This window comes from Aplidium turbinatum, chromosome 1, assembly GCF_918807975.1.
Source record: "Aplidium turbinatum chromosome 1, kaAplTurb1.1, whole genome shotgun sequence".
Taxonomy (NCBI): Eukaryota; Metazoa; Chordata; class Ascidiacea; order Aplousobranchia; family Polyclinidae; genus Aplidium; species Aplidium turbinatum.
The window spans coordinates 26,101,495-26,116,735 of NC_137472.1; the positions used below are offsets into that span (position 1 = coordinate 26,101,495).

The following is a 15,241-nucleotide window of genomic DNA, read 5'->3' on the forward strand; positions in this document are numbered from 1 at the left end:
AAAGACAGGCATTCGAAATTAGACTTGCAAAGCAAACGGACTGAACTTTAGAACAAGGTTAAATTCACGACTGGGGAATGTCGCTCTTCTGACACCGGTCGCAATAAATTATATTGATTTGAGATATTTTTCAATTCCCGAATAGCAAATTTGTAACTTTGATTTAATAAAAAATGATTAATTCTATTTAACTCGTTTGCTTTTTTTGTAGGAAGTCATACCCCTAGACTAGACAGCCAGAAGCTTAAATTATCCTTTTATAAAAAATAATGCCACAATTAGATAGCCAAAACCCTGCACTAGAGGATTAGAATAAGAAGAACCCTACATTGGGGTTTCAGAGATCGTAAAAACCCTACACACTAGCGTAAACTAATTTTGTTTGCTAGGTGCCAAACATTCACACGGTATAAACCACTCGAAACAAACAACTTTTATTTTGAATTTCCACGAAGAAACACAAGCATCTGAAACTGTTTATCTGACATTTTGCTGTGTTTTGGTTCCAGTATGTCTTTGCCCATTGAAAACATTCTTTCAACTGCAGCGCTAGAAGGTATTGGCGTGTTGCAGCGAAAAAAATACATTAAAAAGTATGCGCTGACGCTATGCGCTAAAAAACCGCAAAAACTTTACGGCGTAGCCTCAAGCGCAAACTATCCAAAAAAATGTGGCCGCAAGCGTTAGCGTAAACAAAAAGTCTACGCCGCAAGCATGCGGCGTAGAATTTGCGGCGTACGTACATCTCTGGTATTTTCATGGCATATTTCACTTTATAGCCTATCTTCATTAACAATGACATTTATCAATTTCATGGTTATTTAACTAGGCTATTTGAGTGGGTATTGGGTAGTGTTTACTTCGGAATATCACATTATTTTGTTAGTCTTTTTGTGGGACACAAAAAACTTTTTACTCCCTTAATCTACTTCTGAAACTATGCATGTCTAAAATCGCTGGCTCGGTGAATAAAAGGTAGGCTACTTGAGCGAGCAAAGCGAAAAATTTTTGCAAAAATGGAAAAAAATTACATAACTTATGAAACATTACATGTAAAATTGCAATCCGAAAAACGCTACACAAACTAAATATGCGTGGGCCTAGGCAGAGATGGGTCCCCAGCCGAGGGTTTGGGAAGTAATAAAACAGCTTTACATGATTTAAGTTACAAGTTAGATTAATTATTATCGAGCTTCTGTAGCAGTTTTTTTAGCTAAGCAGTCAAACACATTAATCAGACTAAAATGATTGGGCCCCTGATCTCAATGAAGTTGAAACAGGCTGTTAAGATTTTTACGTGTAACTTAAGGTGTTTCATTTTTTCACCATTTTTGAAATTCAAAATGCCTGGGGTCCCATCTGGTGGTATTTGGGGTAAAAAGTTTACTTTACACCCTAATTTTTTCAATTATGACGTCATATTGAGGTGGTCCACGAGGTTTGAAATTTTTAGCCCTCAAAATCTCGAAATTTGGCCGTATCTTCACTCATCACAGATCGAAAAAATTAGTGTTAAAATGCGCAGAAGGGTCGGTTTCCTATACCTTATGTAGATAATATTAAGGTCTATCTGCTTCAGAAAAAAAGTTATTTCAAAAAATCTAATTTTCGGTCTATTTTCTCCTGATGAACACAGATCAGGTGATTAGGATAAAAAGTTTTACTGTATTTTTCCACTATTGGAAGCTGCTACTGCATAATAATAGCCCTTGTTCGTTTCGCAAGAGATGACCTTCATAATTGAAAAAAATGAGGGTGTAATGTAAACTTTTTACCCCAAATACCACCAGATGGGACCCCAGGCATTTTGAATTTCAAAAATGGTGAAAAAATGAAACACCCTAAATTGTAACTATATCTGATATATTGTGAAGAAAGGGGCGTTCTTCCCGGCTATCAGCACAAGGCTGAGCACTCACTAGTACAGCGAGCAGCTGCGATTCGCCAACCATAACGGTGTAGCTTCCACGCTAGCCATTCAGACCATCCAATCAACAATATGATAATTTGCCTTTATCCTACAATGGCCTATTCTATTATTAGCTATCGAATTATCAGTTGAAGTTCAGCTTCAAAAACACAATTGAATCAAACTTTAATCTTGCACAGAATTATGCGAGTTATAACCTTCAAACACGAATAACTACAATAGCTCCTCTCTATCATAAATAAATACTGTGTAGTGTACCCGTCACCCGTAGAACACTCGTCCAATTCATAACATGAAATTGCAAAACTTATGTTTAAATACAAGTGAACATCTGCCATGAATCTTTACTGGATATTTCCACACGCAAAGTGAAATACACTATCATAACACAAGATCTAAACAGAAAAATATTTTTATCGAGTTGAAACGAAGAAATCAAGCCTAAAAGTACAAGGTTCAAAAGTATGAATTGAAATCTCACACGAAATACGCCCACTTTCAAAATTCAAAGCCTTAAGTGATAAATTTAAATTGCACTATTTCAAAATGATGAAAAATCAATCCCCCACGTTTACCTACACGAAAAAATAACTAACCTGTACGCTGTTAAACATGATTATATAGCACACTGATACATCGTAATTATTTGTTGCCATTAGCCTAATCGAGTGCTTTCATCACTTCATTTTTGTTTAAATATCTCTCGACGAGAGGAATGAACTTAATGATGATGATTGAAATGACCAGTTGGGAGCATCTGATTGGATGACCAAATGGTATTTTGCTGCTCCTGGTTAATCAGATTAAATTGTTAAACACTGAGCATACGTAAGGATTTCTCTACGTTTGTGAATTGTATGTTATTGTGATGTAAGCTTGTTGTGTACTATTATTGTAGAATCTGATTGGCAAATAGTTATTCCTCTCTCGCAGAAAGACAATCAACGGAAAGGGGGGTGTCTGAGTCAAGGGCAACGTTTGAGGCAATTTGCTAGTTGCAAAGGAAAACAAAACGAGATTTTTTCTACAAAAATAAGACAACAATTTCTCTTGAGTTTGTGGAAGGAGTTTCCTTGTCAGAGAATTTTGTGTTTTTTCATTAGTTAAGTTTTATCCGATTGTGTCTATTAGCCTATATTTTACAATTAGCCTTCGGGGTGCTCAAATTTTATACACAACGCTTCTGCTATGCTTTTGTCAACTAATGGCAATGCAGCGGAATATAATGGATCTGACAAGCCTAAATCATATTGAAAATCAAAATCATATTGAAAAAACTCCTAAGGGCGTTTGTACTCGCGATAAGCATTCTCAATAAAGGGGTTAACAAGTACCAGCTGCACAGTGAGTTCTAAATCAGTTATCTTGTTGGCATATTGTGCTAGCCAAGAGTGTACTGTCTATATTCATAAAACTACTTTGTTTTCTACTTTTTACAAGTTTTATTTCAAAGCAAATAGCGCCTTGCTTCATCAGCCGCGCTCGCATATGACTTCAATGACACTCGGCTCCATCGCTATTGGCTCGACACATCTATGCACGCAACTGGATACAACTTCATCCAAAATACTATGAACTACATTTTCGTCGGATACAAACCTCCACAGGAAGAGCTGGAGGTAGTGACAGTCTACCTGCAAAGTTGGAAACATTTGATAAAATGATAATAGATACAAAACAATAGATACGAAACTTCTCATTTTGACCAGGTGACATATTTTATTTACTTAATAAGATTACCATAACAAAGGCTTTATAAAACATAGCTAAACATAAACATAAAGTTAGCACCTAAACTTTACACAACCTTCACAACACAACTGAAAAGTGGACAAAGAGAAATGTGAACAAGAGCTTCGCGAATCACGCCAGAAGCCAACACGTCGACTGTGCACAGAGCACGCTAGATCAATTAAACACAACCAATCAGAAGAGAGAATCAATAGGTTTACAACATTCTTCCAAACTTTAAAATGAAAGCAATGCAGACTAACAAAAACTTGACAATAACTAATAATACGTTAAACGATCAACGGGGCGTCGTTCACGAGTAAATCGACGTAATGTTTCTGGTGCGACAACACTTCGCCCTTTTGTTAGATCGTCCGTAACAGTTTCAGGCCGTGTATCAGTAATTGGAGCGACAGCTTCTACAGGCACAATCGGTGTATTAATCAATTCCGATGTTCCTGGAGTTTCGGTGAAGTCAGTTTGTTCGGCGACTTTACTACTAGGCCTACTGGTAGTATTTTCTTCATGGTCATCTTCATCATCTGGAGCACATACTGTGTCACAATTGGGTATGATCTCCAGTTTTTCGGAAGATCCACCATACAGTGCTAAATGCTTTGTAGCTACTGTTGAGGTTCATCTGGATATTCTACACGAGCGTAATGTGAGTTAGCTTCAATAAGTTGTACTTCATCAACTAACGGGTCGTTTTTAGACTTTCGTACATAACGTTTAAGAAGCACCGGGCCCGGAGTCGACAACCACGTAGGCATTGAATACCCACTGTAGATCTGCGAACAAAGTTAAAAAGTCTCTCATGTGGAGTGACGTTAGTAGCTGTGCATAAGAGTAATCCCATCGAATGTAGGACATCAGGAAGTACATCCTGCCAGCACTCAGTAGGTAAGCGTTTCGACTTTAAGGCTAGTTGAATACCTTTCCAAATAACGCCCTGGCAGCAGCCTTGTTCGACTAATTGTGTTGCTGCAGTATTCTAAGACTAATATTAACAACATGTAACGCTGCATACTGGGTACGAAATGCGTTCTTTTCTAGCATAAGAGTCAATCTACCTAAAATTTTATTAGTGCGGCCCGCCACAGCTCTCCTAAGTGCCAAAGTGACCCGCATGCAAAAAAGGTTGGTGACCCCTGCCTTAATGGATTTCCCCAGCCTAACAAAGTAAATATTTTTGGATAGCTTGTTTCCTCCTTTTTCCAGCAATATATGGTTTGCAAAAATAATGAAAAAGGCAATATAACGCAAGAGAACAACTGCACGCCCAGCAAGCTGATGCAAGAGAGAGGCCTCTCTCTTGCATCAGCTTGCTGGGCGTGCAGTTGTTCTCTTGCGTTATATTGCCTTTTTCATTATTTTTGCATTTAATTGATAGTGACTGTATCAATTTGATCCGTTATAGGGCAATTTTGTGTCACTTTTGTGCGAGGATGGCTTGCCTCCCCAGAATCCCTCCCTGGCGTTGTCACTCCGTTTTACTAATGTATGACTTAATTCCCTTCATAATTTAAATAATATTGTCACTACTGCTCGCAGACTAAATTTATTTGTTTCTTAGCAACCGAAAAACACTATTGTTGATTTCTTTCTAAACTTAACTGCTGCATTCTTAAACTGACCTACTGAAGATTTTACTATGCCTGTTATAAAGTTGTGCTGAAGAGAATTTATTATTCGAAATCGCGATACACAACAAGATAACTTGACATCAATTGGACTAGTCGTACATTTGTCTTGAACATATGGTTTGTTGGGGTTTGTGGGTGAACTTTTGTGTGTAGATTGTTATTTATGACAAGTACGAAAAATGCGATTCTAAGTAGAACTGCCCCCCTAATAAGATTACCATAATAAAGGCTTTATAAAACATAGCTAAACATAAACATAAAGTTAGCACCTAAACTTTACACAACACTCACTACACAACTGAAAAGTGGACAAAGAGAAATGTGAACAAGAGCTTCGCGAATCACGCCAGAATAAGGTTGCCAGATATTTTTCCTCAAAATAGTGAACATTTTGAAAGCGCGCGACCGCATCCTCAAAGTTCTCAAAGCAGTGGCGTAGCCAGGAATTGTGAAAGGGGGTGGGGTTGACGGCCGGCGGGCGAAGCCCGACGACGTCTTCGCCAAAGGCAACACCCAGTGGCGGGGGGTCTGGGGGGGCTCCCCCAGAAAAATTTGAAAAATTACTTTGAATTTGGTGCATTCTGAGAGCATTTTCAACAAAAATGTGGGTATATAAATATTCCTGTAAAATGGTGCTGTCTGGTGGCATAACAAAAGGATAAGATCATTATTTCTTGGGCATTTTTCGGTAATAGAGCTATGTCTCTATGTTTTCTTGTTGATAATTCCCAGCTGAGATATTTGAATGTTTGGTATTGGCAAAACTCGCTCTTTTAATGCAGTTTCGTTTAAAATTAGGGCATAGAGACCGAAAGCATCATTCTCAATATGTCACACGCGTGACAAAGGGGGGGGGGGGGTTGTAACCCCCAAAACACCCCCCCTTGGTTACGCCACTGCGCTCATCTGTCCATATGTTACCCATAACACTGAAAATTCTCTCAACATTGGCATTAAATACAGGGATAGACATTGTATACTGGACAGATCTTAATTCTTAACTTATTAGCCACATCATACATGATTGAGTAGCTGGCCTACACACTACACAGTCTATAAACAAACAGTTAAATGGCCAAACTTCTAGGCTGTTAGTTGCTCAGGCTAGTGGCTTTCAGTTTGTCAGCTACCTAGGCTGTAGCCTACAGTGTACACTCCACTGTTGGACTTCGTGCTGGCCAAGTCTGGCTTTGGCGAAATTACACTGGAGTAGCATATTAGGGGTTTTTCCTCAAAGCACCAGACTCATGTGCTTTTACTTTCTAAGCAGCAGAAGTGTATAGTCACTGGTTAATCCATGGCTATTGGCTAAAATATATTGACAGAATTGTAGACAAAAATTAATTGTCAAAATAGTGAACATGTTCACTATCACTATTAGCAAAATAGTTTACAGTGAACATTTTCTTAAAATAGTGATTTGTTCACTAAAATAGTGAACGTCTGGCAACCCTACGCCAGAAGCCAACACGTCGACTGTGCACAGAGCACGCAAGATCAATTAAACACAACCAATCAGAAGAGAGAATCAATAGGTTTACAACACCAGGCAAACTAACATGAAAATTGAGGAGCTGTGGACATAAACGAGAGTGAGATAGAAAAAACTTTTGGTTCGTCTGTTGCGAGAATAGCACGGCACAATTATACGCAATACTAATAAAATAACACCATAGCAATCTAGATACCAAAACAAACAGGAAGCAGCGAAAGACAATAATTATCAGTCATCGAGTTCCCTGTTCTGTGACAAAATATCAGTTCCCTGTTCTGTGACAAATGTCAAGCATCGGCACATTACGTTATTTTGCCTTTTTCTTATTTTTCCAGTTTCCATTTCGTTCCTTTGCCGTTCACTACAAGTTCGCGCCAGCAACCAAAAATAAAATTGAAAAAAAAAGTAACAAGTTTCCTGAACTTTTGACTTTGAGAGTCTTCAAAGGCATTTGATAGCTCAATTGGTTAGCGCGTCACTTCTGGAACGAAGAAGCTTCAAGATCAAGCTGCGCTGGTTCGACTCTCAGGGTGTGCGCTTGAGCAACACACGTTAAGGACTGCTCTCCATTCAACGGCATCTAATGGATGGAATAATTCCCTGGCAACAAGACTTCAACAATCGGAAACTTCACTCTGTCAATCTCGGTGACCGGGCCTGCGTCAATGATTCAAAGCCTCTACAAGTATGTGAAACTGCCAGGATTAAGCTCTGCAAGAAGCTATCCCAGTCCGAGGATAAAAGATTCAATCAATCAATCAAAGGCATTTTCAAAAACGAATTGTGATGTCACAGATATATCGAGATATGCAAGTTTGACCAGAACATTTATGACAATCCACCTGAAGCTGTTGTAACCCATACTTTCCAAAGATCTTCAATCGCACACATTCCAATAAAGTTTTCAAAGCAATTTTAATAACTTCAGTTAGTACGGAAGCCCTGGAAAACTCGACCGGTCCAAAGACGTCAACTCGCTCAGAAAATAGCTTCTGTATGTTGCTTAGTAGGCTGTTGTCCATTGTAGAGCTGACAATACATAATAAGATTTTAATTCACAACACATAGCACATGAAAGACTGTTGTTTTAAGTGTTGACACTGAAGTAGCTTGATATTCTACTGAAGGTGCTGCCAAAACATGTCATTCCTTCACTCAGTCTGTTGATGTTTGCTCTCTTTTGCCAGATCGAAGCAGTTTTTTGCCACGAAGAACACAGAGGCTCCTTGCATCGGGGTTTCACAGAAGTAGCCTACATTTTAGAAATTGATTGATAAGAACAATTGGAATCTATCAAATAGAATCTATTTGATAAGGACCTTCTGATGACCCCCTTTTAAGGTGAAGGAGGCTGTCAAGGGTTTAGAGACTAATAACTATATTTGATTTAATTCGCTCTGCTGGGATATTTTGCTCGGCATTGAGCACTTTTTGTGGTATTAATTGTTCAAATGAAATTCAATATGTTTAATCATAAAATGAAAAAAGTCCAAGGGCTTCCTGTTCACCCTGTAATAGCATTTGGACTGGAAGCCAAACGTTGCCATCCAAGATGAGGCCTGAAAAGGATTGCCATATTAGCGTTTTTGGCACGGTTGCAACACCTTAGGACTTAGGTTATACAGCAGCAGTAACCACTAACCATGCTGTTGTTGTGGTTACTGCTACAATCAGGACAAAATTAAACAATATTATGAAAAACATCATCAGGATTCGAAAAAGTTGCGTTTTCAAACCTGATGTTTTGCAAATAGCCTACTGCAAACTGATAAAACAGAGTTTTTTTACACTATTCAGAATGCTAAAAAAATTAAAAAACGCCAAAAATATGTCAAAATGTTAAGCTCAAAATATCCTGCCAATCCATTAAAAATGACAAATTTCTTAAATATCTTAAATCCGCTAGTTCGGATCATGTAACAGAAGGCTGGCTTGACTGGACCCATTGACTGACCCCATGTCAGCTTGACTGACCCCATTGTTTGTTGTTTACATTTAAACACTTCGCCGAATGCTTAATATTTTCGTACCTTTTATTGATGCAACTGTCAAAAAGTTCTTAATGTTTGTCACTTCACTTTTATAATGTATGACCTAATAACCTTCATAATTTGCATAAAAATTGTCATTATTACTGCTCGTAGACTAATTTTGCAGACTATTTGTTTCTTGGCAACCACACAACATTTTTAGTCATTTTCTAAAGTGAATTGCTGTAAATTTGACTGTATTATGCTGTTGATAAAGTTGTTCTGAAGAGGGTTCAATACCCGACATCGCGATATGCAACAGAAGAATGTCAAAGGTTTCAAAGGAAGAATTTCAAAGGTCCTGGCTTAACAGCCACTACCAATCATTTTCTTTTTCTGTTTGAATTAACATGTACTCTAAAAGGTCGTCGTTAATATTATAGTATTCACATTATTCTCAAATTTCTTAAATATGATGTTGAAACCACCAATATGGCAATCCTTTTCATGCCCCATCTTTTCAGGCTTTTCTGGATGATGACGATGATCTTGAACAGCAGGGTTTGGCTTCCAGTTCAGATGCTATCATAGCGATTGAATCCATACAGCAGAACGAAGGAGAAAACAACAGGATTGTAAGATGAGGCAAAGTGAAAGAAAAAGAAGTAAAAGTTTAAATCAAAGCCAATGAATGTATTTCAAAGCACAATTTACCTTGGTGCATAAGTTCCCCAGTGGCCCCGCTCACGCTGCCTCGAATGTGAAGTTTGTTGGTTAACCGTGCGCTTGCTGCTGTCACTGCTCCGAGCTCTTCTCACTCCTTCCTCGTACAAAGACCCAACCTGGAACGTGACAATTTTCTTACATCATATCAATGCGCAAACGCTTAATGAAGTTTAATTAATAAGGAACCGCCTAGAAACTATCAACAGTTTTCCTGAAACAGGATGAGCGTGATTTGATGAACAGATACATGTATGCAAGTAGCATAGTGACTGGTCCTACAAAACGCAACACAACTTGGCGAGCAAGTATTTTCTGCCCATATGGATCAAATCGAAAGACACTATAAAGCTCAGTTGAAATGAGATTTGGCTTAATAATGACGCGTTATAACCAGGGATGCCAGCGACAATTTCCAATAAACTTAGATCGTGTGTTCAAAAAAACCCAGATGAGGCAAAAAAACCTAGGTCCAGAAAAGATGTAGTAAAGCGGTTAAAAGTACCTGCATGTGCTTTTAACACCACTTTATATTATTACACAGAAGCCTCAGAAAGCTGTATAGAAACACGTGTATATAATTAGGCTATGCAAATATACATGCTTATGTTGGTAGTTATTATGGCATTTAACTATATACAAAAACAAATAGAAGTTCCTGTTCCAACAGGCCATTGTTCGTCCACCAAGGGGAACAGCTCACTGGCACAGCTGACATGTTCCTATGATTTTCAGCATTGCTTGGATCTATTTCTCCTACTTTTTGTGCATGATGATTAAGTGCTTCTCTGATTAAGAGACTCAAAATATTTCTATATTCTGTAGAAACCATAAAATACAACTTGTGCAGACGAAAATGCTGACAATGGAATTTCAGGTTGACACTATTTACCTTTTTAAGAACATATTGCAAAAAACGAGCATATGCTTTGTTCCACGATTAACAAGTGCATTATATATCTGTTTTGCACCATCAACCTTGTCAGTCTTACATTGAGACTGACAATACAAAACCAGTGCTTCCCACTGCTCTAATATGCTGCTGATGACCTGTTCTCGGCTGCATAGCCGAGTGGTGAGAACACTGGAACGGCAATCGAAAGGGCGCCGGTTCGACACCACTCAAGAGCATGCGGCTGTGTCTGTGGCAGGACACTTGAAGGCATGCCTGAAGGTGGACACGAAGATTGGCTTCCTTGCCTTCCCGTCCATTTAATCTAAATCTTCAACCACCGGGTGTAAGCCTGGATGCGACAAACAAACAAACCTGTTCTCGAGAAAGCCATCATGTTTGTGCTAGTTTTGGAATTTTATGTTGAGCTGTATCAGCAACTTTTTGAATGAAAGAAAAGTTACAAACCGAAAAACCTAGATTTACCCAAATTTGAAAAAAAAAAAACTTAAAACCTAGATCTAGGTGGAAAAACCTAGCGCTGGCATCCTTGGTTATAACTGGTTGATAGGGTTCAACAGCTCTCTATCCAAACCTGTTGATCACTTTGCGTTACTTCTTCCACCACTCTACGCATGACTGCGCGCACTTGGCGCGGCTCGACGCATTTTAACCAATCGCGTGCCTCTATGCTGGTCCGTATCATACGCGACACAGACACTCCACATGATTGGACGTAACTTTCCAGCAACTTTTGCGCCGTGGAACCAATTTCAGTTGTCAGCTCCGAGACCTGTATTTGAAACTGTGTGATAGAGTTAGATTGTTTGAGATAATTAAGATGTACGAGCCGATTAAGAATTGTTGCACTTAATCTAGAACTAGATGATTAATGATGAAATTACTTATAATTTTTGTCTAGAAATGATACGAAAAATACATTGACAAAAAATTAGCTACAACGGTCTCAAGCTACACCAGATTGCTCGGTTAGTTAATTGTGATTTACATGATGATTAATCCATTTCATTTATCATAGAATGTAAGGAAGTGCGAAGATAAACGCAAAATGTATCAACCATACATTTATGTGTTACACTATCAGCTACTTTCAATAATCTGTCATTGCTGAGTGAGAAATTGCTTGCTTAAGATAACTTTCACGACGACACAAACCTCTGTCACGCTGTCTTTACTTGATATAACGAACTGCTCATCAGTCAGTGTAAGAACATATGCCACCGTTGATTGCTCAAAATCTCTGCACAGCCTCGAAAGCAGCAAGAGAAGAGTGGGAGGAGATGAGGAATGAGAGGAACCGTTGCAAAAACTCAACAAAATTCTACACAAAAATTGACAAAGGGGGATATGAATCAGAGATTATTTCCTTCTTACAAATACAGATGTTTACATGAGTGGGAGTCACAGCATTATCGACTGCTTGTCAACATACATCGCTTTAAGCCAGAAAAAAGGTGGCAGTATTCTAGATTGCTTTCATGGCCTGCGAAAATAAATAGCCTGGACACCGTGTACAAGCCTTCCCAACTAAGGTTAAGGTTAATTACAGATAAAACAAAACACGACCTCGATGAAGTTTGAGCTATTTGTCACTTTACTTACAGTATTATTATTGTGGCATTCACTGTTTAGTGTTGTTACTCACCTAAGTGTTCTGACTGTGTTGATAAATTAGTTGTTCAAAAATGGCAAAGGAGACCAGTTGTAATCCCACAACGAGAATTATAACATCGCCAAATAAAATATCACACACCCAAGGCCGTGTTAATTAACCACTCCTCGGCCGTAGGGGGAGGCACGGTTGTTTAGGGGCGCCACTAATTTTAGTCTGTTCAATGTTTTTGACTGCTTAAAAAATAAAAAAGCTGCTACAGAATTTCGATAACAATCAATAGATTGAATCATACAAGGTCGCATTTACTACTTTGCAAACTTTCGGCAGGGAGCCCATCTCCGTCTAGGGCAGGGGTTCTTAACCGGGGGTAAATTTACCTCCTGAGGGTAAATTTCATCTACCGAGGGGGTAAATTTACTGAATCATAAATTAAAGCAAACTTCATTTTTTCAGTTATTAAAAAACTCGGTGCTAAGTCTGGCTTCACAACTCTGGTGAAAAAACGCGCACCGAACATCATTTCTACTCACTGTACCCTTCATCGACATGCACTTTGTCAGGGGGCTCAGGGCACGTGCTCTTAATCATCGTCTTTTCAAAGTGGTTTGTGATCAGACGGGATCAGAAACCGGGGCGGTTTAAACCGGGCAGTTTTGACCACCTATTACTGGTCAAAACCCCTTTAGTGTATGAATCAAGTTGTTTTTCAATTGAATTAAAAATATTACCCTCCATGTTTAGTAATGATGTTCAACTATATTTTGTTTTGATCAACAATAACCTAAATGCTGGATTTGGAACAAAAAATATTCAATTTCTCTGTTTATTTTTGATATTTCAATTAGTTGGTTATTTTAATTATTGAGAAAATTCAAATTCTAAAAATAAGTTTCTGATGAACCAAAAAATGCTTGGTAGAATGATGAACCATTTGCACAGCCAACTGAAGTACAAGAATTTATTCCAACAATTTTTTTATGAAAAACATTTGCCATAAAATTTGCGCAACATTTGTCCTCCCGTTGCGTAGCACATGAGGCGTAGCACATGAGACGTAGCACGACATGTAATTAAGGTAGTAGTCTTAACGCTGTTTGATGTCTTGTTTTTGGCGGCGCTGAAACAAGAGAAAAATCCAAGATAAATATAATCTTTCGTACGAATTTTACAGGCAGCCATCTGTGGCTGTCTAAAAGGTCGGTATTGGCGGCCATTAATGAAAGTTCAGGTGGCCATGGGCGCCAGCTATTTCGAGGCCTGCATATCAAAATGGTCACAACTCACAACTGCTTTTATATTTCCTAGGTAGCCCATAGCCCAGGTAGCCGAACATTCACTACATAAAAATATTTTTCTAGGTTTTGACCGGTTTAAACCTAGTTTTCACCGGTTAAAACCAGGTTTAAACCACTTAGTGGTCAAAACCAGTTTTGACCACTTAGAGATCAACCCTGCCGTTGAGTAAGCACTTTGGCGACAACAAATTTATTGGTTCATTGGCTTACTTGACAGACCTTTTTTCAAGTTTGAACCAGCTCAATATACAAATGCAAGGAGAAAGTGTTACCATTATAGATGTACATGATAAAATTCAGGGCTTTCAGACAAAATTAGATCTGTGGAGTAGAAGAGTTCAAAAAGGAATTTATGCAAATTTTCCAACATTTGATGATTGGAAAGTCAGTAGAAGTCGCAACGAGATTTCTGACCTCGAAGTCGAAATATGCCAGCACCTTGCCGCCTTAAAAAACAACTTTGACGGTTACTTCGAAGGTGAAAGTTTTAACAGTAGGCTACTGTTCTTTGGATAACTCATCCCTTCGAAGCCAAGTTAGAAAGTATTGCTGACGATGATCTTTGCAAAGATGAATTGATTGATCTTCAATGTTCAACAACGCTTTGTTCCAAATTCTTATCGTTCAATGGTGACTTTTCCAAGTTTTGGTGTGGATTAGTCGAAGAGTTTCCTACGCTGAGTAAGCGTGCATTTGAAGTTATTATACCCTTTCCAACTACTTATTTGTGTGAAGCAGGGTTCTCTTCATTGTTGACTATTAAAACAAAACATCGATCTCGCTTAGTTCCCAAAGACGACATGCGAGTAGCTCTTTCAACGACTGTTCCAAGAATCTCTAAAATTGTTCGTGGAAAGCAAACACAAAAGTCTCACTGATTGACTGTTGAAATTGCGTGTCAGTTATTAATGAAAGAAAAAAACTTCAACATTCTTGTGTGCTTTTATCATAGTTATTTAGGACATTTGAGTAGACCTTATTTTTCACAGGACCCCGTCAAGAACAATCGTGTCTTCGGCAAATAAACAGCTTGTTTTTGATATTTGCCAAGGTAAATCCAGACAAAAAAGGATGTTTTGCATTTCTTCGCATGGTTGACTGGACACGATGACATCACAAGGGGCCACCAAAACGGTGGGAGTAAATTTTACTTTTTTCATTTGGCAAGGGGTAAACGAGACAAAAAAGGTTAAGAACCCCTGGTCTAGGGGCCCACGCATATTTAGTTCGTGCAGCGTTTTTCAGTTTAGTTTTACGTGTAACATTTAATATGCATTTTTTTTCATTTTTGCAAAATTTTCTTGATCAACCCTATTTTATTTACCAAACCAGCAATTTTGCACATGCATAATTTAGAAGTAAGTTAAGGGAGTAAAATTTTTTTTGCGTCCTACAAAAAAACTGATAGAATAATGTAACATTCCAAAGTATAAACTGTTCACTCAAATAGCCTAGTTAATTAGAAGGAGAAATAAAACAGAGTAACCTTAGCGGGTTTAACATACTTTTTCTACACACAAAAATATAATAACATAATTAAAATAAACTCTTAAAACGTTTTCGACACGTACGTGTGTCCTCATCAGGAATTAAATCTGCAATATACATAAAATGAAAAAACCGAAGATAAATTTGACTTTGTAATTTGCATATTGATAAAAAAAACATTATTGCGCCAAAAATGCCTAAAAAGTGACCTAAACACAATTATATTTGTCAAATATAGAGCAGTGTACTGTTTCGTAATCATGAGAAATCAAGGCGCAACTCTGCAATCGAGGGCATGTCTTTAAGTGTCTTGACAAAGACACAGCCACTTGCTCTGGAGCGGTTTCGAACCGGCGCCCTATCGAACGTCGAACCAGCGCTCTTACCACTCGGCTATGCAGCTTAACAATAAACAAACAACAGCATTAGCTTGAA

The 15,241-nt window shown here is 38.3% G+C and overlaps 1 protein-coding gene across 1 annotated transcript in view; it reads right to left on the minus strand.

Moving 5' to 3' along the window:
* Positions 1 to 2,078: 2,078 nt before the first annotated feature.
* LOC145771406 (vacuolar protein sorting-associated protein 51 homolog) overlaps positions 2,079 to 15,241 on the minus strand; it is a 51,541-nt gene continuing 38,378 nt past the window's right edge. Inside the window, exons 12-16 of the mRNA XM_082583171.1 lie at positions 11,564 to 11,729; positions 10,983 to 11,180; positions 9,487 to 9,614; positions 7,645 to 7,831; positions 2,079 to 3,564 (exon numbers count right to left, since the gene is read on the minus strand). Of these exons, the coding sequence (XP_082439297.1) occupies positions 3,403 to 3,564; positions 7,645 to 7,831; positions 9,487 to 9,614; positions 10,983 to 11,180; positions 11,564 to 11,729 (841 nt within the window). The 3' untranslated portion in view covers positions 2,079 to 3,402. The remainder of the gene's footprint in view (positions 3,565 to 7,644; positions 7,832 to 9,486; positions 9,615 to 10,982; positions 11,181 to 11,563; positions 11,730 to 15,241) is intronic.